Source organism: Nansenia antarctica, assembly GCF_963989245.1.
Source record: "Nansenia antarctica genome assembly, chromosome: 14".
NCBI lineage: Eukaryota > Metazoa > Chordata > Actinopteri > Argentiniformes > Microstomatidae > Nansenia > Nansenia antarctica.
The window spans coordinates 31,030,410-31,054,231 of NC_137684.1; the positions used below are offsets into that span (position 1 = coordinate 31,030,410).

General features: G+C 47.2%; 1 protein-coding gene across 1 annotated transcript in view; it reads left to right on the forward strand.

Moving 5' to 3' along the window:
* zfc3h1 (zinc finger C3H1-type containing) overlaps positions 1–22,036 on the forward strand; it is a gene marked incomplete at its 5' end in the record, with an annotated part of 28,572 nt that extends 6,536 nt beyond the window's left edge. Inside the window, 29 exons of the mRNA XM_080544794.1 lie at positions 133–256; positions 634–734; positions 1,129–1,329; positions 2,034–2,192; positions 4,386–4,526; positions 5,091–5,371; positions 6,743–6,917; positions 7,623–7,763; positions 8,269–8,952; positions 9,360–9,466; positions 9,584–9,715; positions 10,077–10,198; positions 10,537–10,638; positions 11,176–11,304; positions 12,304–12,481; positions 12,643–12,829; positions 13,344–13,532; positions 14,361–14,598; positions 15,073–15,178; positions 15,633–15,837; positions 16,446–16,540; positions 16,667–16,774; positions 17,123–17,227; positions 17,833–17,998; positions 18,686–18,786; positions 19,440–19,541; positions 20,081–20,120; positions 20,672–20,734; positions 20,944–22,036. Coding sequence (XP_080400920.1) covers positions 133–256; positions 634–734; positions 1,129–1,329; positions 2,034–2,192; positions 4,386–4,526; positions 5,091–5,371; positions 6,743–6,917; positions 7,623–7,763; positions 8,269–8,952; positions 9,360–9,466; positions 9,584–9,715; positions 10,077–10,198; positions 10,537–10,638; positions 11,176–11,304; positions 12,304–12,481; positions 12,643–12,829; positions 13,344–13,532; positions 14,361–14,598; positions 15,073–15,178; positions 15,633–15,837; positions 16,446–16,540; positions 16,667–16,774; positions 17,123–17,227; positions 17,833–17,998; positions 18,686–18,786; positions 19,440–19,541; positions 20,081–20,120; positions 20,672–20,734; positions 20,944–21,084 — 4,623 coding nt within the window. The 3' untranslated portion in view covers positions 21,085–22,036. The remainder of the gene's footprint in view (positions 1–132; positions 257–633; positions 735–1,128; positions 1,330–2,033; positions 2,193–4,385; positions 4,527–5,090; positions 5,372–6,742; positions 6,918–7,622; positions 7,764–8,268; positions 8,953–9,359; positions 9,467–9,583; positions 9,716–10,076; positions 10,199–10,536; positions 10,639–11,175; positions 11,305–12,303; positions 12,482–12,642; positions 12,830–13,343; positions 13,533–14,360; positions 14,599–15,072; positions 15,179–15,632; positions 15,838–16,445; positions 16,541–16,666; positions 16,775–17,122; positions 17,228–17,832; positions 17,999–18,685; positions 18,787–19,439; positions 19,542–20,080; positions 20,121–20,671; positions 20,735–20,943) is intronic.
* Positions 22,037–23,822: the final 1,786 nt, after the last annotated feature.

Sequence of the window (23,822 nt, forward strand, 5' to 3'; positions counted from 1 at the left end):
GTGCAAAAAGTGCAGTGTCGGCAAGCAGGCTCACCTCAGGTCAAAGGCCAGGGAGAAAAGATGTGTTTTAGCTCGTTTTTTTAAAAGCCTCGATGTGAACTCACTAATGAATTCATTCTTCTTTGTGTTCAGTCCAGGGACAGCGAACACAGGAAGTCCACCGGCAAGCAGGGGCTGGACACCTCAGGGAACCTGTACCAGTACGACAACTACGATGAGGTCGCCATGGATACGGACAGTGAGACCAATTCACCAGGTGAGCAAAAATGCTCACTGGCTATTTTTGTGTTAAATGTTTGTCTTCATAAACGCTTTTATACAATGGTTACCACATTTATCCATCAATATTTCACAGAAGAAAGACGAGACAAACTTTTAATTAATGTATTTTAATGGAACTGGAATGTTTTATTGTAAGTGTATTCATCCGCTGAACAGTTGTTTATCGGTTGCTAAGCAACGGTAAAAATGTAACTTTTATAACAGTAATATAAACAAACGCAGAGTAATATGAAAAGATGTCAACATTCCATTTAGCCGTGCGTATGTCATGGATATCTGGAACGCAAACTGACCAATAGAGAAACTGGACCAGATCTATCTGTTGTATAAACTCTGCTCCTCTCCTTCCAGCGTGTTCTCCAGCTCATGACCCGTTTGCCCCCGAGGTTCCCCAGTTCTTCAGCCAGATGCCTCCATTCCCTCTGGACTCCCCGCAATACAACAACATTGTGGTACATTCCACCTCCAGTGTTACTCATACTAGCCTGTCTGACAAACAGTTGTTACTGAAAGTAACGTGTGGTGACACGTTTTTACAGGGCTCCCACGGGTCCTTGAAACCCTTGAAAGTTTGTGAATTTGAGAAGAAGAATGTCAATGACATGGGTCATTGAAAGTGCTTGAATTCCGCCCCCTCTTTCTCTCTCTCTCTCTCTCTATTTTTTTTTAATATATATTCAAAATGTTTTACTTAGCTCATCAACTAGTTCTGTCTCAAACTATGCCGTGTTGGGTCCTTGAATTTGAGGGAATTGAGTCTTGAAACTTCCTTGAAAGGTGCTTGAATGTGATGTTTCAAGGGAACCCTGTTTTTCTCAAGTCACTAAACCAACTTCCTTCCTCTAGGATTTGGGGCAGCGTTTCCTGACGGAGATCCTGACCACCGTGGCCCCCCCGCCCCTCCCCCCGATGCCCCCCCCGGACACGCCCGAGCAGCCGCCCAAGCCGCCCTTCGCGGACGAGGAAGAGGAGGAGGAGATGCTGCTGCGGGAGACGTGTCTGATGTCCATGACCACCAAGAAGCCTGAGGAGCCAGTCACTGAGGAGGTACGCCACCAAGACTATAGACCTAGCGCTAAGCCACGCCCCAACATAGAAACTGTCCAATCATATCACAGCAAAAGTCACTACAGGCAGAAAACTCGGACAAACAACTCGCTAATATCTGATGGTGAAAAGCTTCTAGACGAAATATTCTTGTCATCTTTAAAAAAAACATGTCTATTACTTGCTGTGGTAAATCAGAAATCAGAAATGTGCCAACTCCCGCCATTGTAAGTCATTGAATGTCATTCAGTCACGGTCGGTCAGTCAGTCACTGTCAGTGAAGCGTTGTTTGTTTGTCCGAGTATTCAAAGGGGGCGTGGCTTAGCGATAGGTCTATTGCTGAAGCACAGGAGCTCAGTAGAAGTTATTATTATTTTCTATTTTTAAAGGTTATTTTTTTCTAAGTCGGGCAGTCCCACTCATATTTTTCATTTTATTGGATAGAGTTAAAGTGTAGATAGACAGGAAAGTAAGGCGAAGAGGGCATATCAGCAGGGCATGGGCCGGGATTCTAACCCATGCTGACATGGGCATATGTGCACTGTAGACCGCGGTGCTAGACCACTGGACCACCCCAGGGCACCCCTCAGTTGAAGTTGAAAGATGTCTAAACCGTCACCCTTCCTCAAGTCATGTTTAGCTGACTCTACCTTTAAACAACCTGGGTTGTAAGTCTTCTCTTTCTGTCCCCCTCCCTCCCTCAGGAGACCAACAGTGGCCCTCCCACCTCCTCCCCCATGGCGCCTGCAGGTGTCCAGCCCCTCCCCAGGGGCAACCTGAGCCTGGTCAGCCTGAACACGGTTCCCCCGACACGGAGCAACAAGTTCACCCGCCTCCATCACGTCCCCAGACCCCCGCTGGTGGTAAGACATAACCTGCTTAGACAATCCTAGTTTATGTAGTTAGGCCTGTATGTTCACAGTTCTTAGGTGTTGCGTTTACATAATAAAAATGGTAAATGGTAAATGGACTGCACTTATATAGCGCCTTTATCCAAAGTGCTTTACAACAGCCTCACATTCACACACCAATGGCGGCCAAGCTGCCATGCAAGGCGCCGGCCCGCTCACTGGTAGCAATTTTGGGATTCAGTGTCTTGCCCAAGGACACTTCGACGTGTGGCTAGCCGGCGCCTTGCATGGTAGCTTGCCGCCATCGGTGTGTGAATGTGTGGGTGAAGGTCAATGAGAGGCCGTTGTAAAGTGCTTAGGAGTAAGGCGCTATATAAGTGCAGTCCATGTGATAAGCTTTTTATCCTCCATCTGTTATTAGCTGTGCTGCGTCACCTCAGGTGAGATTAGCTGGACTGGTCCAGCTGAACCTTGGAGTTCCTAATAATGTGTCACGTTTCTCCTCTCACTAACCACAATGTAACACAGATGTCATCAGGGTTCCCACGGGTCCTTGAAATCCTTGAAAGTTTGTGAATTTGAGAGAAAAAAAATCAAGGTCTTAAAAGTTTTTGAAGATCGACATGGGTCATTGAATGTGCTTGAATTCCCCTCTCACTCGCTCAAAAAATAAATATATGTATATATATATATAGTATGTATAGGTAGCATGTAGAAGGGAATAAAACAACCATACTAGTTACAAAGGTTAATTAGTTAGCTAGATTTTAAACCGACATAACGCCGTTAGATTTAAAAACCGTTCATGGTCATTCTATTATATACATTCTCCTCTAGATCTGTCTCAAACTATGCCATGTTGGGTCCTTGAATTTGAGGGAATTGAGTCTTGAAAGTCCTTGAAAGGTGCTTGAATTTGATGTTTCAGAAGGTGTGGGAACCCTGCGTCATTCTTTTACACTACAAATCACAATGTGCTGGACTGTATTCATTCCGCTCAACGACATTGTAAACCGTTTAAAACACCGTGGAAATATGCTTTGTCCTTAACAAGCCATAGCTTTGTGTTCAGTTTCCTCCTGAGAAAGGAACATTGTTGTTCTGACGTTTGTAGGAACTGTTTCCCCATTGTCATTCAGGCCTTTTATTCAGCTCAGACAATGAAAGAGGAAATTCTCCTAGCCAACCACCCTCATGCAAGGGTGACTCAGTTCTGACTGGGTGTGCTTCTCATTCCTACACACAATAATAACAATAATAATAATATTTAATTTCAAAGGGCCTTAATTTAAGCGTTATGGAATGAGAAGCCGTGGTATATCGTGGATATCGGCACGGCTAGCGGGGTGGAGTTATATACAGTATATGTTACGGTACATGTGGGAAAACTAGGGTTAGAGTTAGGTGCTACGTCGACTTGGTACATGCTGGCATGTCTAACCCTAACCCTAACCCTACCCCTACCCCTAACCCTAGTTTTCTCACATGTACCGTATTCCCACATGTACCATAACATATACACCCCCTAGCTGTGCTGATATCCACGATATACCACGACTTCAAGCTCCATAGCGGTTTTATACAACGGTTACCACATCTATCTATCTATCAATATTTCACAGAAGAAAGACAAGACAAACTTATAATTAATGTGTTTTAATGGAACTATGTTTTATTGTAAGTGTAGTCATTCGCTGAACAGTTGTTTATCGCTTGCTAAGCAACGGTAAGAATGTAACATACGAACGCAGGGTAATATGAAAAGATGTGTCAGCATTCCATTTAGCCGTGCGTATATCATGGCTATCAGCACAGCTGGAACACAAACTGACCAATAGAGACCATGGACCGGATCTATCCGTTGTATAATATGAGAATAAGTGGCAACCTAAGGACTGCTGCAGATATACAGTATACAGTTAACTAGAGTTCTGAGGTCAGTGGCCACGCTTCACTCTGAAATCTTTGAAAGTTTGTGAATTTGAGAAAAAGAAATCAAGGTCTTAAAAGTTTTAGAAAATAGACATGGGTTATTGAAAGTGTTTGAATTTCTCTCTCTCTCTCTCTCTCTCTCTCTCTCTCTCTCTCTCTCTCTCTCTCTCTAGCTCGTCAACTAGTTCTGTCTCAAACTATGCCGTGTTGGGTCCTTGAATTTGATGTTTCAGAAGGTGTGGGAACTCTGACAATGGTGTGTTGTGTCTGTAGCTCCCCAGGCACAAGTCGGTGGTGGTGAAGCTCAACGACTCAGACGACAGCGACTCCAGTGATATGGAGGCCAGCAGCTCTACCAACCCCGTCTTCGGAGGGCTGGAGTTCATGATCAAGGAGGCCCGGAGAACAGCCGAGGTGCGTTGGCGCTGCTAGCCCTTACTGCTAGCCCTTACTGCTAGCCCTTACTGCTAGCCCTTACTGCTAGCCCTTACTGCTAGCCCGTACTGCTAGCCCTTACTGCTAGCCCGTACTGCTAGCCCTTACTGCTAGCCCTTACTGCTAGCCCTTACTGCTAGCCCTTACTGCTAGCCCTTACTGCTAGCCCTTACTGCTAGCCCTTACCGATGTCGGCTGTCTAAACATCTGTTCTGTTACCGCGGTGACGGGTGTACAATAACCTGCAACGCCCTGTTTTCCTCCATACCCAGTAAACAAAGAGTCCAAAAGACGTCCTCAGGGAAGCCGGAATGTGGGTTCAGATGACGTCTTTCTAAGACGTCTTAAAGACGTCACCTGGACGTCCTAGAAAGACGTCATCTGAACCCACATTCCGGCTTCCCTGAGGACGTCTTTTGGACTCTTTGTTTACTGGGTATATTAGGCCACACCATTGATTGAAGTCCTAGGACCCCAGTTTGTGTTGGTTGGGGGGGGTTTGTGGTGGTTGTTCATGCTGTTCGTTCTCTCTGAAATCTCTAGGCGGCGAAACACAAAGTGGCGTCCGGGTCTGAGAAGGAGAACAACCCGGTCAGAACTCCTGAGACGTTGCCGGAAGCCAAGAAGACGGAGTACCGGCTGCTCCTGGAGGAGATCGCCAGCCGGGAGAAGCACAAGATGCTGGTGGACCTCAGCGTGTCGCGCGGATGCAGTCCTCAGCGCGTCGCCTCCCCGGCCGGCTCAGACTCTGATGTCGACACGGCAGCCAAGGCAGCGGCCATCCTACACATGAACGAGGCAGAGGGCCTGCTGACCAAACACAGGTGAGGCCCTCAGTACAGACATGCTAACCAAACACAGGTGAAGCCCTCAGTACAGACATGCTAACCAAACACAGGTGAGGCCCTCAGTACAGACATGCTAACCAAACACAGGTGAGGCCCTCAGTACAGACATGCTAACCAAACACAGGTGAAGCCCTCAGTACAGACATGCTAACCAAACACAGGTGAGGCCCTCAGTACAGACATGCTAACCAAACACAGGTGAGGCCCTCAGTACAGACATGCTAACCAAACACAGGTGAGGCCCTCAGTACAGACATGCTAACCAAACACAGGTGAAGCCCTCAGTACAGACATGCTAACCAAACACAGGTTTGAATTTCAGAAAAAGATATCAAGGTCTTAAACGTTTTTGAAAATAGACATGGGTCATTGAAAGTGCTTGAATTCCTCTCTCTCTCTCAATTTTTTTTTTTTTTACTTAACTCGTCAACTAGGTCTGTCTCAAACTATGCCGTGTTGGGTCCTTGAATTTGAGGGAATTGAGTCTTGAAAGTCCTTGAAAGGTGCTTTAATTTGATGTTTCAGAAGGTGTGGGAACCCTGATCAAAGAATGACTTGACCAACACTTTCTCTGTCTCTCTCTCTCTCTCTCTCTGTCTCTCTCCCTCCCTCCCTCCCTCTGTCTCTCCCCCCCTCCCTCCCTCTGTCTCTCCCCCTCCCTCCCTCCCTCTGTCTCTCCCTCTCCCTCCCTCCCTCTGTCTCTCCCTCTCCCTCCCTCCCTCCCCCTCTCCCTCCCTCCCTCCCTCCCCCTCCCTCCCTCCCTCCCCCTCCTCCTCCCTCCCTCCCTCCCCCTCCTCCTCCCTCCCTCCCTCCCCCTCCTCCTCCCTCCCTCCCTCCCCCTCTCCCTCCCTCCCTCCCCCTCTCCCTCCCTCCCCCTCTCCCTCCCTCCCTCCCCCTCTCCCTCCCTCCCTCCCTCCCCCTCTCCCTCCCTCCCTCCCCCTCTCCCTCCCTCTCTCTCCCTCTCCCTCCCTCCCTCCCTCTGTCTCTCTCCCTCCCTCTCTCTCCCTCCCTCTCTCTCCCTCTCCCTCCCTCCCTCCCTCTGTCTCTCTCCCTCCCTCTCTCTCCCTCTCCCTCCCTCCCTCCGTCTCTCCCTCCCTCCCTCTCTCTCCCTCTCCCTCCCTCCCTCCCCCTCTCCCTCCCTCCCTCTCCCTCCCTCCCTCCCCCTCTCCCTCCCTCCCTCTCCCTCCCTCCCCCTCTCCCTCCCTCCCCCTCTCCCTCCCTCCCTCCCCCTCTCCCTCCCTCCCTCCCCCTCTCCCCTCTCCCTCTCTCCCCCTCTCCCTCCCTCCCTCCCTCCCCCTCTCCCTCCCTCCCTCCCTCTCCCTCTCTCCCTCCCTCCCTCCCTCTCAGGAACCTGCTGCAGAAGGACGAGGCCATCCTGAGGCTGCTGCTCCAGCAGGAGGTGAAGAAGAAGGAGAGTCTGAAGGCGGCCGACTCCAAGATGTCCAGGCTGAAGGAGCAGCTGCTCGCGTCTGAGAAGATCGTCAGCGCCAACAAGACCCTCCTGAAGAAGCTGCAGGAGCAGGTGGGAGGCCGGGTGTGCGCTGGGGGGGGGGAGGGGGTGGCGGTGGCGCAGGAGGTAGAGCCGCCGTCTAATGATCACAAGTAGGGATGCTCCGATTTATCGGCCACCGATTTAAATCGGCCGATTTCACTCCAAATGACTCGATCTGTGATCGGCAAAAATGGCCGATCGCAAAAACCGATCTTTTTTTTTTTTTTTTTTTTTTCTCATTTTTTTCCTGGGGAAGACAGATAACTGAACAGAAAACATAGGAGGACGTAACAGTATGTAAACCATGAAGGCCACGTTTATGATGTCTTTTATACAGCCATATCGACTGACTTGGGCTTCAGGCCCTAACTGGGTGATAGGCCAGACCTTTACTATGCCATAAAAATGGGTCTGCGTTTGCTTGGTGCCTAATGGATCAACACTTTTGTCTAAAAAGCAAAAAATATGTAGGCTATCCAGTCAGTAGGCCTACAGTTATGTATTTTTTTAAAAATCGGTATCGGTATCGGTTGATCTTGAGGAAAAAAATCGGTGATCGGTATCGGCCCCAAAAATCCAGATCGGAGCATCCCTAATCACAAGATCGGCGGTTCAAGGCCCGGCTGGCCACATGTCGAAGTGTCCTTGGGGCAAGACACTGAACCCCAAATTGTGATGTTGTGAATTGTGAACCCCAGATGTTATATGACTGAGTCCCCCCCCCCCCCCCTGCAGGTCCATCGTGTGGAGCACCGTGTGTCGGTGACGAGGACCGTGGTTCTGAAGCTGGAGAAGGACCTGACCCAGGCCCAGGCAGCAGCCGGCCGCGGCCAAACGGTCAAACGACGTGCCCCCCATGACCCCATCCACCACCTGGTGAGCCCCCCTGTACCCCCCTGCCACCCCCATGACCCCATCCACCACCTGGCGAGCCCTGAACCCCCCCTGCTTAGCCCTGCACCCCCCGGCTTTCACATTCAACATGCTTTAAACAGGGTTCCCACGGGTCCTTGAAATCCTTGAAAGTTTGTGAATTTAAGAAAAAGAAAAATCAAGTTCTTAAAGGTTTTTTGAAAATAGACATGGGTCATTGAAAGTGCTTGAATTCCCCCCTCTCTCTCTCTCTAAGAAAAAAATATGTATTCAAAAATGTTTTACTTAGCTCGTCAACTAGTTCTGCCTCAAACTATGCCGTGTTGGGTCCTTGAATTTGAGGGAATTGAGTCTTGAAAGTCCTTGAAAGGTGCTTGAATGTGATGTTTCAGAAGGTGTGGGAACCCTGCCTTGGTAACATGTCTTGTTTCTTGGTAACCTTGGTAACATGTCTGTTTCTTGGTAACCTTGGTAACGTGTCTGTCTCCTGTCTGTCTGGGTGGGTCAGCCGGGGAAGCTGCAGCGCGTCCAGGGCCCGCGGGGGGCCGACCACTTCGCCGAGCTCATCGCCCAGAAGCAGCGGCTGCAACAGCTGGAGGCGGAGTACGCCCTGAAGATCCAGAAGCTGAAGGAGGCGCACGCCAACCGCGTGGTGGTGCTGGAGGCCCCCCTGCAGACCTCCACCCCCTCCCGCCCCTCCCAGGCCGCCGAGCTCCCCCCCTCCCCGCCCCCTCCCAGCAGCCCCTTCCCCCTGCCCCAGCCCTCCCTGCACGACCTCACCCAGGACAAGCTGACCCTGGAGAGTGAAGGAGGCGCCACGGAGGCTAACGAGGAGAACGACCTCCTGGAGCCCACCACGCCCTCGGACAGGGGCACCCGCCGGAGGTCCTACCGGGAGTCTGGCTCCTTCACCAAGCCCAAGCTGGAGCTGGTTGGGGCCTCGGGCCTGGTGGGGAAGGAGGGCGCGGCGGCCAAGCCGGTGAAGGCGGCGGTCCCCCTCGGGCCCGCTGAGCTGGTCCTGGGCCTGGGGAAGGAGGGCGCGGCCAAGCCGGTGAACCCTGCTGAGCTGGTCCTGGGTCTGGACCTGGAGGCTCTGAAGCAGAAGTACGACAAGCAGCCCAGGCTGGGGGAGCTGCTGCTGGGACAACTGAGGGTGATAGGCTGCACCGTGGAGAAAGGCCTGGCGGGGAAGGTGAGGTCATGTTATGATGTTGATCACCCCCCTACATAGCACTGAACACTGAAACGGCCCTTATTAAGGTCCTTAATGACATTCGCGTAAACACAGACTCCGGAAAAATCTCAGTTTTGGTACTACTAGGTTTTAGCGCTGTCTTTGACACTATAGACCACGACATTCTAATAGATAGACATTCTAATAGATAGACATTCTAATAGATAGACCAACAACCTGGGTAGGACTTTCAGGCACTGCCCTACACTGGTTTAGATCCTACCTACAGGTCAGAAGCTACTATGTCTCCATTGGCAACTTTGTATCCGACCAAAATAAAATGAAGTTGGGTTTAATCAATCAATCAAACTTTGTTTGTGTTGCACATTTCGTACATGAAAGTACATTTCTTTGTGGTTTTGTAGGTGATTCCAGATATGGAGTTACTCTCAGCTCAAGCACACCGTGCAGATCTGAAGCCTGCTCCCTTTGGACCGTACCGCAGCCCCCTCCTGGTCTTCAAGTCTTACAGGTAACACTCACAGCCTCTCCTCAATCCCACATATACAGCTGTAGATCTTTAAGTTAAGTAATTTTGATGCTTTATCTTGCTAAATCTCACAGATTCCTTTTTTGTCTTCTCGTTCAGGTTCAGCCCATATTTCAGGACCAAGGAGAAGTTATCAATAAGTTCTGTCTCCTACAGCAACGTCGTAGAGCCAAGGAAGTGTTTCTGTCGCTTTGACCTCACAGGCACCTGCAATGACGATGAATGCCGCTGGTAAGACCCAGAGGAAAATCGTGAGTTTAGAATGATAAGGTTCTATCTCCGTTTAGGGCAGTTCAGAGATATTGAGCGTCAACGTTTTTACATTCCATTATATTTTATGAGATGGAACCGTTGTATTGTATTAATTACTAACTAAAACATTTCAACATTTTAAAAATGACACTACACAGGCATTAATAAACACCTGATAGATCAGATTATGTAAAAAAAGAAGAAAAAAAAAAGAAATGGAGATAAAACCTTATAATTCTAACGTCACGAAATGTTGATGTGAACTTTCTCCTGCTATATCCTCGTCCTCTATCATTCTGCGTTGTCTCATATTGGATTTCTCTGCTTGTGTTTATTCGAGGCAACACATGAGGAACTGCACCTTCAGTGGGAACCAGCTGTTCCAGGACATCCTCTCCTACAACCTGCCTCTGATCGCCTCCTCTGACAGCAGCACCACGGATGACGTCAGCGTCGCCACAGGTGTGACCTGCTCTTCTTAGCTGATTATTATTAAGGAGAAGATTTATGTTTTAGATAAACTGTTACTGAAAATATATTATTCAGGGTTGTTTTGCTGTGCTGTGGTAGAGAAGGCAAGAGACCATCTAGTGTTCACACATTCAAGCCTCTGTTTTTAATTGTTGTCTGTGAGCGGATAGTTCCTATTATATAAACTCTCATCTAGATCTGTCTCAAACTATGCCGTGTTGGGTCCTTGAATTTGAGGGAATTGAGTCTTGAAAGTCCTTGAAAGGTGCTTGAATGTGATGTTTCAGAAGTAGTGGGAACCCTGATTATTGGTTGTGTTCCATCTCCAGAGAAGTACATGAAGAGCGTCTTCGGGGCGAACAAGGACCGCATGGGGATGGACCAGAAGGCCGTGCTGCTGGTGAGCAAAGTCAACGAGAGCAAACGGCACGGTGAGTTCTGGTGGTTCTCTGGGATTCCCCCAGTCTCTGGTTCTTTCTTTAGCCTCTTGATCATTGTATAGTAAACATTGTATAGGATAAACATTAATGAATGTATGCCCAGCCAAATCCATGTTTAGAGGTAGCTAGCTAACATTACATTGATCATACGAGTTAGACTTTTCACTTTTCAAAAAATGCCGGTCGAGAGAGGACGCTGGCGTTGCTTGTTTTCGCCGCTTCTCCGCACGAAATCTAGATACTGCAGTATGCAGAGTAGATTGTCCTCCAAAGACACTTAGATTTAGATTTAGTAATCTAAAAATGAATTAGACCCCTATACTTTCTTTTAATTATTTATTTTGTTACTTTTTATTATTACTACTCAATCTTTTCAGTTTGTAAAGCGTCTTTGAGTGTCTAGAAAAGCGCTATATAAGTCTAATGTATTATCATTATTATTATTATAGTAAACATTGTCTATGAGAAAATGGCCACTGTATAATCCTTCTGACCTGTTATGTGTGTTAATGTGTTTCTCTTTTCCAGTCCCTCCCTTCACCACGTGTAAGGAGATCAGGAGATGGAGGCCCCAGCCATCCCTCCAGGCCAGCCCCAGCACCGGGGACGACAGCGGGGATGAGAACCTGGACTACAACCCTGGGCTGGTGAAGTATGGTAAGAACAGGCCTGGCCACTCCCTGGTCAACCTCAACAGGCCAGCTGTGATTGGCTGTGCCTGTTACAGTGCTGTCCTCTCCAGGCTAATGTGAACATCCATGTAAACAATGACGATTAGTCATCTAAATGTGTCAGATTAGTTTTTTTCATTCAATATTTTGTGACGTTAGAATTATAAGGTTCTATCTCCATTTTTGTCAAAATTGAGTTTTTTTTACATAATCTGATCCGTTAGGTGTTTATTAATGCCTGTGTGGTGTTATTTTTAACATGTTGACATTTTTGAGTTAGTAATTAATAAAATACAAAGGTTCCATCTCACAAAACATAATGGAATGTAAAAACTTTGACGCTCAATATCTCTGAACTGCCCTAAACGGAGATAGAACCTTATCATTCTAAGCTCACGATTTGCTAGTTAAGAATCTTCTCATCAGTAAAGATGGAATGGATCAATCTATTAAGGATTTCGTGATCTTAAATGCGTTGTGTCATCTCTATAGATCGGGTGTGCAGCATACACGAATTGACAAGTAACAGATATCCAACACGGGTCGTAATGATGACTCTAGAAACTTTATTAACCAAACAGCAAGGTTGGTTAACGTGTTCTCTTCAGCATAGTACGAGCTTTAGACACTCACTCTTAACACAGGCAGGTTTAAACACGTGTTCATGGTATCACAGATGGGTACGACTTCTATATGGTACCACTGATGTTTGCGTCATAAATTAGCTCACATTCCCCGGGCCATCTCTGGCGCCTACGACCCCAAGGCTGTAGCTGGATAATCTCTCTTCCTAGAGATAAGATAGATAGATACACCCCAGAAAACGCCCCTTTGTTCAGTCAGCTGCTTACACTGAGGATACCAAGGTACATGCTGACCTGACTGTGACCTGGCCTGATACTACGACTAGGATGTAAGAATATATGGTTAGAAAACCCCACTAGATCTAACACTAGATCAAATCCGGTTGCTTGCCTTCTCACAGACGGCGTTACCAAGACCAGCTTGTTCGCCCTGGACGTTTGTGTGACTACCGACGACAAACGCTACTTTGTCAGTGAGACGGACGACATATCGAACCTGGAGACCAGCGTGCTAGAGAGCCCCCGCGATGCCCAGCTCTGGATCAAACTGGCCTTCAGATACCTCAGCCAGAAAGAAATGTAAGTATATGCTTAAGTAGGTTAAGTAGGTGCTTAAGTAGGTTAAGTAGGTGCTAAAGTGGGGTCAGCGTTGCCCTTGGCTATGACCCTGTCCCTCTCTGTAGAGTTACTTAGATGTTAATGTTGGATGTTACATTTCTATCGTATCGCCTCCCTTACAGCACAGCGTCTGAGTGTCTGGACGCAGCGTTAAACACTCTGTCCCGCGCCCTGGAGGACAACCGCGGCAACGCAGAGATCTGGTGCCACTACCTGCAGCTGTTCGTCCGCCGGGGGAAGAGGGAGGAGGTGCAGGAGATGTACGAGACGGCCGTGGAGCACGCCCCCGACTACCTGGTGTGGTGGAGTGTAAGTCCTGTCACCCCCCCCACACACAGACTACTATCAGGGCTCCCATGGGTCTTTGAAATCCTTGAAAGTTTGTGAATTTGAGAAAAAGAAACCAAGGTCTTAAAGGTTTTTGAAAATAGACATGGGTCATTGAAAGTGCTTGAGTTCCCCCCCCCCCTCTCTCTCTCTCTCTAAAACTAGTTACATCAACTAGTAAATACGTCTCTGTGTTGCTTAACTTTACACATATTTCACAATATATTGTTTTGCTGTGCTGTGGTAGAGAAGGCAAGAGACCATCTAGTGTTCACACATTCAAGCCTCTCTTTTTAATTGTTGTCTGTGAGCGGATAGTTCCTATTATATAAACTCTCATCTAGATCTGTCTCAAACTATGCCGTGTTGGGTCCTTGAATTTTAGGGAATTGAGTCTTGAAAGTCCTTGAAAGGTGCTTGAATGTGATGTTTCAGAAGGTGTGTATTATTTTATCCCCCCCCCATGTTGTGAGGTAACCTGTAATGTTCCCCTCAGTACCTGACCATGGAGAGCTCGTTCGAGGGGAAGGACTACGTGTGTGGCCGCCTGCTGCAGTACCTCCTCCTCCGGGCAGGGGGCGCCCTGACAGACAGGCTGTCCTTCCAGCTGCTGGAGGCGCTGCTCTACAGGGTCCAGCTCAGCCTGTTCACCGGCCGGCTGCAGAACGCCCTGGCCATCCTGCAGGTGAGACACACCTGGCTGGGAACCATGGCAACCATGCTAGACGCACAGGACAGACACAACAGAACCGTGCTAGACACACAGGACAGACACCAGAACCGTGCTAGACGCACCACAGGACGCACGACATTCATGACTCGCATTCAGACCAAAAGATTACTGACAACAAGCCAGACAAAACACTAGGATGATTCTTATTTGAGTTCCCACGGGTCCTTGAAATTCTTGGAAATGTGTGAATTTGAGAAAAAGGAAATCATGGTCTTAAAGGTTTTTGAAAATAGACATGGGTAATTGAAAGTGCTTGAATTTCCCTCTCTCTCTCTCTCTCTCTCTCTCTCTCTCTCTCTCTCTCTCTCTCTCTCTCTCTCTCTCTCTCTCTCTCTCTCTCTCTAAAAAAATAGTATATAATATAGGTATATTAAAAAATGTTTTACTTAGCTCGTCAACTAGTTCTGTCTCAAACTATGCCGTGTTGGGTCCTTGAATTTGAGGGAATTGAGTCTTGAAAGTCCTTGAGAGGTGCTTGAATGTGATGTTTCAGAAGGTGCGGGAACCCTGTGGTTGGGAACCGTGCTAGATGCACAGGACAGACACAACATCAATGGCAACAAGTCTTCTTTTATCTCTATACTCCAACGGTTTAGATTCAAAATGAAACAATTACAATAAGGTTAAAGTAGAGATTCTCAGCTTTTAAAAGAAGACAATACTTACGGAGGACACTGTATAAGGGACACGACACTTCACTGAACAGCATGGAGGAGACGACCTCTTGCACAACACTGATGAAGCCCAGATGTTCACCTCAGTCTCACCTGTTCCTTCCAGAACGCCTTGAAGTCAGCCAATGAGCGCAGCATCGCCGACCACCTGACTGTCCCTGACCGCGCCCTGGCCTGGCTGTCCTACATCCACCTGACGGAGTTTGACCGCCTGCCTGCCAGCCTGTTCGACCCGGCCAGCTCCAGCCCCGCCCGGGTGGTCAGCAGGGAGCCCTTCCTCCTCCCCTGGCGCACGCCGCAGGACATCCGCACCCCGCCTGACACACTTATCGCTCTGTTTGAAGGTGAGCCCTATAAGCCCTGTTCATAGACTATTCATAGACTATTCATAGGACAGGACGCAAAAAAGTGCCCATCGCACTTGCTGGCGTCTTTCTTTCAGTTGTTGTTCTAAATATGTTGTTAGCATCTTTCTTTCAGGTATCCTTCTAAACATTTGAATGAATGATGTTTATTGTCATTGTAACAGGTACAACGAAATTCAAATGCAAACCCTAGGTGCTAACAAACAAACACAGTCCTAAGATAATAAAACACAAGAATGAGACATTAATAGGGGGATACGTGATCGGTAGACATCTGAGAATGTATCTATTATGTAAACTTCTATACTTATATACACTATGGCCTATTCACAGGGGGGTGTATAGACAGGGGGCAGTTTCCACAGTTACCTAGCACATGGGTGGTTAATGCAGTACTTTCTGAGATATCTGGGTTGGGCTCAGTGGTTTCAAGATGGCTGCTCTGTCCTGTAGATGCCATCTGTCGGTGCACGGATGAGAGCCTGCCTGCGGCTGAGAGGACGCTGGCCTGCCAGCCGCTCCACACCAACCTCATCACCCTCAACGGCCTGCTAGAACGGTGAGCTGAGCTTTGGGAAGATTATCGGGTGGCCGTTGTTCAACATGGTATGTCTGTATGGTGTAACGAGCGTTACTAATATGTATGGGTTTGTTTAATGTGTATGTCAGGGCTCCCACAGGTCCTTGAAATCCTTTAAAGTTTGTGAATTTGAGAAAAAGAAATCAAGGTCTTAAAAGTTTTTGAAAATACACATGGGTCATTGAAAGTGCTTGAATCCCCCCCCCTCCCCTCTCTCTCTGTCTCTCTAAAAAAAAAATATATATATTCCAAAAAAAATTACTTAGCTCGTCAACTAGTTCTGTCTAGTTCTGTCTCAAACTATGCCATGTTGGGTCCTTGAATTTGAGGGAGTTGAGTCTTGAAAGTCCTTGAAAGGTGCTTGAATTTGGTGTTTCAGAAGGTGTGGGAACCCTGTCTTTCTTTAAAGGTGTTGTCAATGTTTGTGTTGTAGGTACGAGGTGGGGATGGAGCTGTGTGAGTCCCTGCTGGTCTTGTGTCCGTACTCCTGCACCCTGCTAGGAGCCCTGGCTGACCTCTGTCTGCAGAAGGGGGAGGGGGAGCAGGCGCAGGCGGTCAGCGTGTGGCTGCGGGCCGTGTCCGAGTGTCCTCACAACGCTGAGGTCTTCTACCACTACTGCAAGTTCATGATGACCCAGGTCAGTTTAAACTGCCAACTGACAGTGTTCCGGAACCACCTAGAATGCCAACTGACAAAGTGTTCCGGAACCACCTAGAATGCCAACTGCCAACTGTTTTATGTGGTATTTGCAGGGTTCCCACAGGTCCTTGAAATCCTTGAAAGTTTGTGAATTTGAGAAAAAGATTTTTAAAATAGACATGGGTCATTGAAAGTGCTTGAATTCCCCTCTCTCTCTAAAAAACTTAGCTCGTCAACTAGGTCAACTAGGTCTGTCTCAAACTATGCCGTGTTGGGTCCTTGAATTTGAGGGAATTGAGTCTTGAAAGTTCTTAAAAGGTGCTTGAATGTGATGTTTCAGAAGGTGTGGGAACCCTGTATTTACCTAGCAACAATACTTTGATTCACTATAAAATTAAACATCATTTATGCATTGTTTGGTGAATGAAGTCACCCGTGCCGACTTTCCTCATCCTCAACATTCATCCTTAGCTCCTCAGAATGAGTTAACGAATAGTTTCTTTGTGGCTTCAGGCCACAGCCCTCGCGTCGAGATGTCTTATTCACCTTGGTACTAATGAATCTGTCTGCCTCTTATTCACACGGGTAATCTCCCTGCCTCTGTAGGAGAAGTCTAGCAGCATCGCCCCGGTGTTCCAGGAGTTCGTCCTGTCGTTCTGTGAGGATCAACACAGTGAACTGCAGCCTGTCGACGTCCTGCAGTAAGTTAACAACAGTGTCCCCGAGCCGTTTAAACAAGCAGAACTTCCCTAAACAAAGTTGATTACAGTTGTAAAGAACACTGACCGTAACCCAGTTTAATGAATAACATCTCCATATATTTCCAGGTACATCCTCGGCATGCCGACAGAGAACATCCTGAAACGCCCGAGTATCAAAAAGCAACTTCAAGAGCAGCTCAGCCACCAGATGCCTTACCTGAACCTGGTCCACTGGTGAGTCCTGGGCTTGGTTCTGTTGTGTCCTGCACCTTCCAGAAGCTCAGTTCTGACACATAATAATGTACATGATGGTTTCATCCACAGCCTCCAGCACTTGTTGACGTTTGGTGTTCAAATGAGACGTCCTCAGGGAAGCCGGAATGTGGGTTCAGATGACGTCTTTAGGACGTCTTATGGACTACAGAAGATACAGAAGACGATTCTGGACGTCCTAGAAAGACGTCATCTGAACCCACATTCCGGCTTCCCTGAGGACGTCTTTTGGACTCTTTGTTTACTGGGTTATGACAGGAATCTTCCTTTGACACAGGGAGACAGTGACCGTGTCTTTGTGTGTTGCAGCTGCTGGCAGTGGGTCTATGGGACGGTGGGAGAGGCCATGGATGCGTTTGAGCGAGCCCTGGGAGCGGTGATGCAGCTGGACGTCCTCTACAAGCTCTGGATGGAGTGAGTCCCACGTCTTAACCTGCCCGTCCGCATGCACCGGTCTGAGTTTGATTGTGGCCACACACCCACCCACACACCCTCCATATGACTCTTGGGTGTCATACAGGATGGAACATCTCTTTTGTCTCAACATGTCTTGAATGTAATAAGGCTCAACATGCACACATATATCCAATAGACCTATCGCTAAGCCACGCCCCAAAATAGAAATTGTCCAATCATATCACAGCAAAAGTCACTACAGGCAGAAAACTCAGACAAACAACTCGCTAATATCTGATGGTGAAAAGCTTCTAGACTAAATATTCTTGTAATCTTTAAAAAAACATGTCTATTACTTACTTGTAAATCAGAAATGTTCCAACTCCCGCCATTATAAGTCGTTGAATGTCATTCAGTCACGGTCAGTCAGTCACTGTCAGTGAAGCTTTGTTTGTTAATCCGAGTTTTCAAAGGGGGCGTGGCTTAGCGATAGGTCTATTAGAAGGCCTCATCTCTGTGTTTCTGGCCACCTAGTGTCCTTCTGAGGGTACTGCACGTGCACGTCCACACGTACAGGTGGGGGAGGGGCCAGAGGCCTGAACTAACGCCCATTCTCTCTCCAGTTATCTCCTCTTTACTAGCAGGAGGCTCGTTGGCAGCCAGGCCAACAGCCGCGAGCTCAGAATGTTCGCGGACCTGGTCCAGCGTTGCCTAGCGACGGTGCCGTCCCGCCTGGAGGTTCCGTTCAGCTCGGCCCAGTACTGGAGCAGCTTCCAGTTCCACAACAAGGTTGTCCTGCTTACCTGCCTGTCCTGTCCCCTGTCCTGTCCTCCTGTCTGTCTGTCCTCTGTCCTGTCCTCCTGTCTGTCTGTCCTCTGTCCTGTCCTCCTGTCTGTCTGTCCTGTCCTCTGTCCTGTCCTCCTGTCTGTAGCTCGCCCACCCATCAGCTTGTTACCAACAGAACAATGCAGTTTAAAGACCCACATTAGTCATTTTGATCCCAGTAAACAAAGAGTCCAAAAGACGTCCACAGGGAAGCCGGGATGTGGGTTCAGATGACGTCTTCTGTAGTCTATAAGACGTCCTAAAGACGTCATCTGGATGTCCTAGAAAGACGTCATCTGAACCCACATTCTGGCTTCCCTGAGGACGTCTTTTGGACTCTTTGTTTACTGGGATGTTCTATAAAGTGATATTTCATAAAGTGATGTGCTCTGAAGTTTGACATGGCTAGCCTGTTTTTTAAAGTTAGCGCCCAGTCAAATATAACCCCCCTCACTGAACTGCTATAACTGGCGTCCCGAACAGCTCCATGAATGACTGTCACTGTCACCCCTCTGTGCTTCTGTTCTTTGACGTTTATTTCCAAGAAAAGCCAGGAAACAAAAATTGTTAACAATTGAGTTTGTGATATTGTTTGTAACCTGAGCTGTAGTTTGTGTACCTCCAGTAAACCGTTCTGATGTGTGTTCTCAGGTTCTGTCCCTCTACCTGAGCTGCCTGCCGCAGTCGCAGCACCCGCTGGTCCTGGAGCGTCTGCGCTACACCATGCCCACCAACGCCACGCTGGCCCTGAGGTACCACGGCCCACCACTACCACACTCACTACATGTTCAGGGTTCGACATTAACGATTGCCCGTTTGCCCGGAGCAAGTAAAAATCGCATCGCGTACGCATCTTCACTCCACAATCATCTAGTCTGGTCTGGCACCTGCGCCTTTCGTTGTTCTTCCTGCAACACCGGCAAACAGATCCAGGATCCAGCGGCATCATCCTGTTCCCTCTTGCTGTGAATTCTGCTCACAGTCCTTTTAAATCCCCACTTTTCATAATCCAGGAGTCCATATTTCCATCTGATGGCAGTGTCCTGTCAAAGTCATCCAGCTGTAGGACTCAGAGTAGCACACCACTGCAATGTGTAGGAAGAGTTAAAGTAATAGTAATAATGTGAAGTCAAACTGGGCTTGCAGTTTAGGTCTGAATGACTGAGTCTCATTTGTCTGAATGACTGAGTCTTATTTGTCCAGTTTAGGTTCAGACCGTTGGCCTTGCATGACCCTGAACATGTCGTATGTTCAGTTATGTCTGGAGTGATCTGTTTATTTAATGTAGCGTTGTGACTCTTGACTCTTTGTTGTTTGTCGGCATTGATATCCAGACAGTTAGCATGTTGTTGTTGTTGTCCAGTTGTAATGTCCAGACGGTTAGCGTTGCTTTGTTGTTGTGTAGGTTGCTGCACCAAGAGTGGCAGGATGGAAATATAGAACATCTGAAGTTCCAGGCCAGAATGTTGAGCAGCAGCATTCCAAACTGTCTGGCCAACTGGAAAATGTAAGTCCAAACTTCACTTCTGCTAAACACTCAGACACTAAATACTGTTACCCAAGTCAAGAGCCCTTTCAAACAGAGCTCATCATTGCTCATGAAACATTACATTTAACACTATAACAGCCGTACCTTTTTTACCTACTGAAAGAGCCGCCTCGCCCTCTTTACAATGCTAAGCTGCTATTTACACACAACCACCACTAGTTGGCCGCCTTGTAAATTAGCCTGCCTCCTACACAGAAAAACTGCAAAATATCTTCATACTAGCTTATCCTGATGTGATTTTGAAAATGTAAGGATACTGGGTGGTAGAACGCACATATCTAGGAAAAAGTCATGAAAGGAGGGTCCTGAAATTTGATAGTGCAAAGATATAACACTTTTTTTTTACTCACAGGGGTCATGTAACCCCTCATGGCTGTTCTAGTGTTAACCTTACTGCAAACTCAACTAGCCAGTTTGTTAGCCTGCTAGCTACACAACCTGCTCAGTGTGAGAGTGGTCGTTATTCAGCCCATCTTCTCTGCTGTGTTTCTTGGCAGAGCCATCGCTGTGGAGAGGGAGCTAAAGCAACGGTCTGAGGTGAGTTAGAGAAGGGCAGGGGGAGGGAGGGCGGCGGGGGGAGGGGTCAGGGGAGGAAGGAAGGACGAAGGCTAAACAAAGATGGAGAAAATGGCTTTGGGAAAGGTAGATGAAAGGGAGGAACTGGGTATGGCTGGAAGTATGTTTATATCTCTCTTAGAACTTGTGTTGACTGTGCTATCACAACATGTTGTTTGTCAGACAGTGTTGAGTGTTGGCATATACTTTGACCCGGCTGTTCCATTGACCTTCCCTTCATTTTGTTTAATCTGATTTCTTCCCCAACAGGCTGTTTGTCAGTGTTCACGAAAAATGTAATGTATGACAGTTGAAAGAAAGGCTCACGACTGATGAAGTGTTTTGGTATTTGTATGCCTTGCTAAATGTTTGGTGTAGTTGTAGTAGGACGACCCCGGTCACTAAACCACGGCTTCATTCCGCGCTCTCTCCTTCCTCCTCCTCCTCTGTCCTTCCTCGTCCTCCTCCGCTGAACTGACATGTCGCTCCCGCGTGTCGTGTGTTTCTGTTTGTTTCCTCTGTTCGTTCTGTAGGTCCGACTTCTTTATCAGCAAGCCCTGCGAAAGCTTCCTCTGTGTGCCGCCCTATGGAAAGATGTAAATCCCCCCCCTCTCAGTTTCTACACACACACACACACACACCTGTCTACTATACACACCTGTCTACACGCACACACACACACAAGTTTAGACTTTTTTATTCCTAAAAGAATTCCACTTGGCCGATATGCACGCTTGTTTCACCCGCCCCTCCCCCTCCCCTCCCCCCCCCCTCCCCCCTCCCTCTCTCTCTCTCCCCTCTCCAGCGTTTGCTGTTTGAAGCGGCGGAGGGAGGTAAAACTGATAAACTGAGGAAACTGGTTGACAGGTGTCAGGAGCTGGGCGTGAGTCTAACTGAGCCCCTAAATTTAGGCTCGAGCAAAACAACAGAGGCCGAGGTTCAGTGACACCCCCCCCTCCCCTCTGTGGTGAACAAAAAAAATAACATTAAAAAAATAAAATAAAGGTTATCGAACAACAACTAGCTCCAATCTGACCAGAATAATCCATGGCCACTGCCCAGGTTAGCCAGCGAGGGGCTAGCCTAGCGACTTGGCTAGCGACTTGGCTAGTCGCCCCTCCCTGCAGTACTGTAGCGCTCTCTCTGGCCAGGAGACAAGATAAAGGACGCTCTTCACGGAAGCCAATGAACTCCCGAAAATGTCCAAACTCTGGGCCTATGGTTATATCACCTTGCATCATGTACGTAAGTATAGATTCTGCTACGTGACACGTCTTGCTTTTTTCCCTTTTTAATTTACATGTTTACCTGTTTTTTTTTTTTTGTTGTACTTGTCACTTTTAAGTTTAAGCTTTTATTTTCCCTTTTGTACCTCTGGGGGGTTGGGGGAGTTTTTACGGACTAGCGACATCCCACAAGGATGTGTAACGTCCGAGTGTTTTAAAGGATGTTCCTCCCCCCCCCTCCCCTGATAGTGACACTACAAGTACCGTACGTGTCTGTCTGTGTTTCCGGTGTCTTCCGAGGGAAGATATCGACTCATTATTTGTTTTAAGTGATTAACGAAAACTCTTGAAAATTACATAGCCATGCGCGAATGGCTCCCTGCAAAGTATTCTTCTATTTGGCCCATCTTTGTCCCGTGTATTTTTGAGACTGCCACAGAGACTGAAGGAGGCTGTGATCTGCCAGGAGACCCAACGAGAAGGGAAGGCCCTTTAAACAAAGCATCTCTAGGATCATAGCTTAGTTAATAATGTCCTCATGTGCAATTTTGTTCTTGTCTAAAAATATATACACAGATTAAAGAGTATTCGCCAGGAGCCAAGAATGAAAGTCATTCAGCTGTTTTTGTACATGGATCTGAATGTGTTTATATTAAATTATTTTCTAAAGAAGATTTTTTTGTGTTCTGAGTTTTATTTTCTGCTGTGTGAGTTTGACAAGGATGGGGCTAAGGGGGGGGGGGCAGCACATCTGACGTGTCATCTGGGCTTTGGTTCATTTTAGAATAAAGGAATAATAGGAGATACTGAAACACTTCACATACTGTCATTTTCATTACACATATTTAAAATAATCCATTTAAATAACTGCATTGTAATTATGATAACATGGATTGTACTACCAAACCCTACAAACTCAAACACTAACCTTGGTCAGTCAGAAAGACAAATATTAAAAGCTTCCACTGGCCTTCACACATACATTTACTGTCAAACCCTGCCATACCTGCTGTGTGAGGCTGTGAGGCTAAATTGGAGTGACGTGCTCTTTGTTGTTAGTTGTGGTTAACAGCCTGTCTGTAACTATGAGAGGGACTTGGATTTGTTTCTCGAAATTGAGGTCAACATCAAACATCACCCTGACGTTTTGGGCTGAAGATTTCATGGTAGCAATACCATCAGCCCAAAACCTAGGGGTGATTTTTGATGTTGACCTCAATTTAGGTGGGCCAGATATGACTACCTCAGATTTACTGTTATTAAATTGTAAAAAGGTTATCTGATATCCAACATTTAATGTCTTCCAAGCAATTAATCATCATGAAGAGAAGCTTAACTGTACGACTCAGGGTGTGATGGGGAGATATAACTGGCTGTCCTCCGCATAACAGAGAAAGGAAATAATGTTTACGAATAATAATAATAATAAGAGTCTCTAATAATAATAATGAGTCAAAGTCTAAGATGAGTTGAAGTGTTGCTGAGTAGAGTGGTACCAGAGATTAATTGAAATATTGAAGGAAAAGAAAGGAGAAATATTGAAAAAATAGTCCATTATATGTGTAGCTACTATGGAGTGCGGACAGGGGACGTTGAGCTGTATGGGTCGGTCACAGTTTGGCATGACAGCGCCAGTAAACAGCCATCAACATTTACTAAGACGTCGCTTTAGCGGGTTGGACCTGATGTTGTTGCTATGGAAACAGTGAATACTGAAGATTCCGTACAACCAAATCATTATGCTTCTAATGACCACCTTCCACCTTGACCTACCTCCCTGGTCAGGCTCAGAGCTGTAGGGAGGAAGTGGCTTCTCACCGTCTGTCTGTCCTCCTGCGGCTTCCTGTTTGTAAACACTGCAGCCCTGGTAACCCTGGTAACAGCCTCCTATGGGTATGACACATACTGGGTATGACGTGGATGGTCAGGATTTACAGCTCTAGTTCATAACCTGCTTCTTCCTGAGTGTTAGTGTGAGTGTGAGTGTGAGTGTTAGTGTTAGTGTTAGTGTTAGTGTTAGGGCTAGTGATAGTGTTAGTGTTAGTGTTAGGGCTAGTGTTAGTGTGAGTGTGAGTGTGAGTGTGAGTGTTAGTGTTAGTGTGAGTGTTAGTGTTAGTGTGAGTGTTAGTGTGAGTGTTAGTGTGAGTGTTAGTGTGAGTGTGAGTGTGAGTGTGAGTGTTAGTGTGAGTGATAGTGTTAGTGTGAGTGTGAGTGTTAGTGTTAGTGTTAGTGTTAGTGATAGTGTTAGTGTTAGTGTTAGTGTGAGTGTTAGTGTTAGTGTTAGTGTGAGGTTAAAGAACAACACGTGAGGAAGCCTTATATAGTAGACCCAGTAAACACAGAGTCCTAAAGACGTCTTTAGGACGTCTTATGGACTACAGAATCATCAGAATCGTCTTCTGTAGTCCATAAATCATTAAATGAACCAGCATGTAAGAGGCATCTGTGAGGTCAAAGG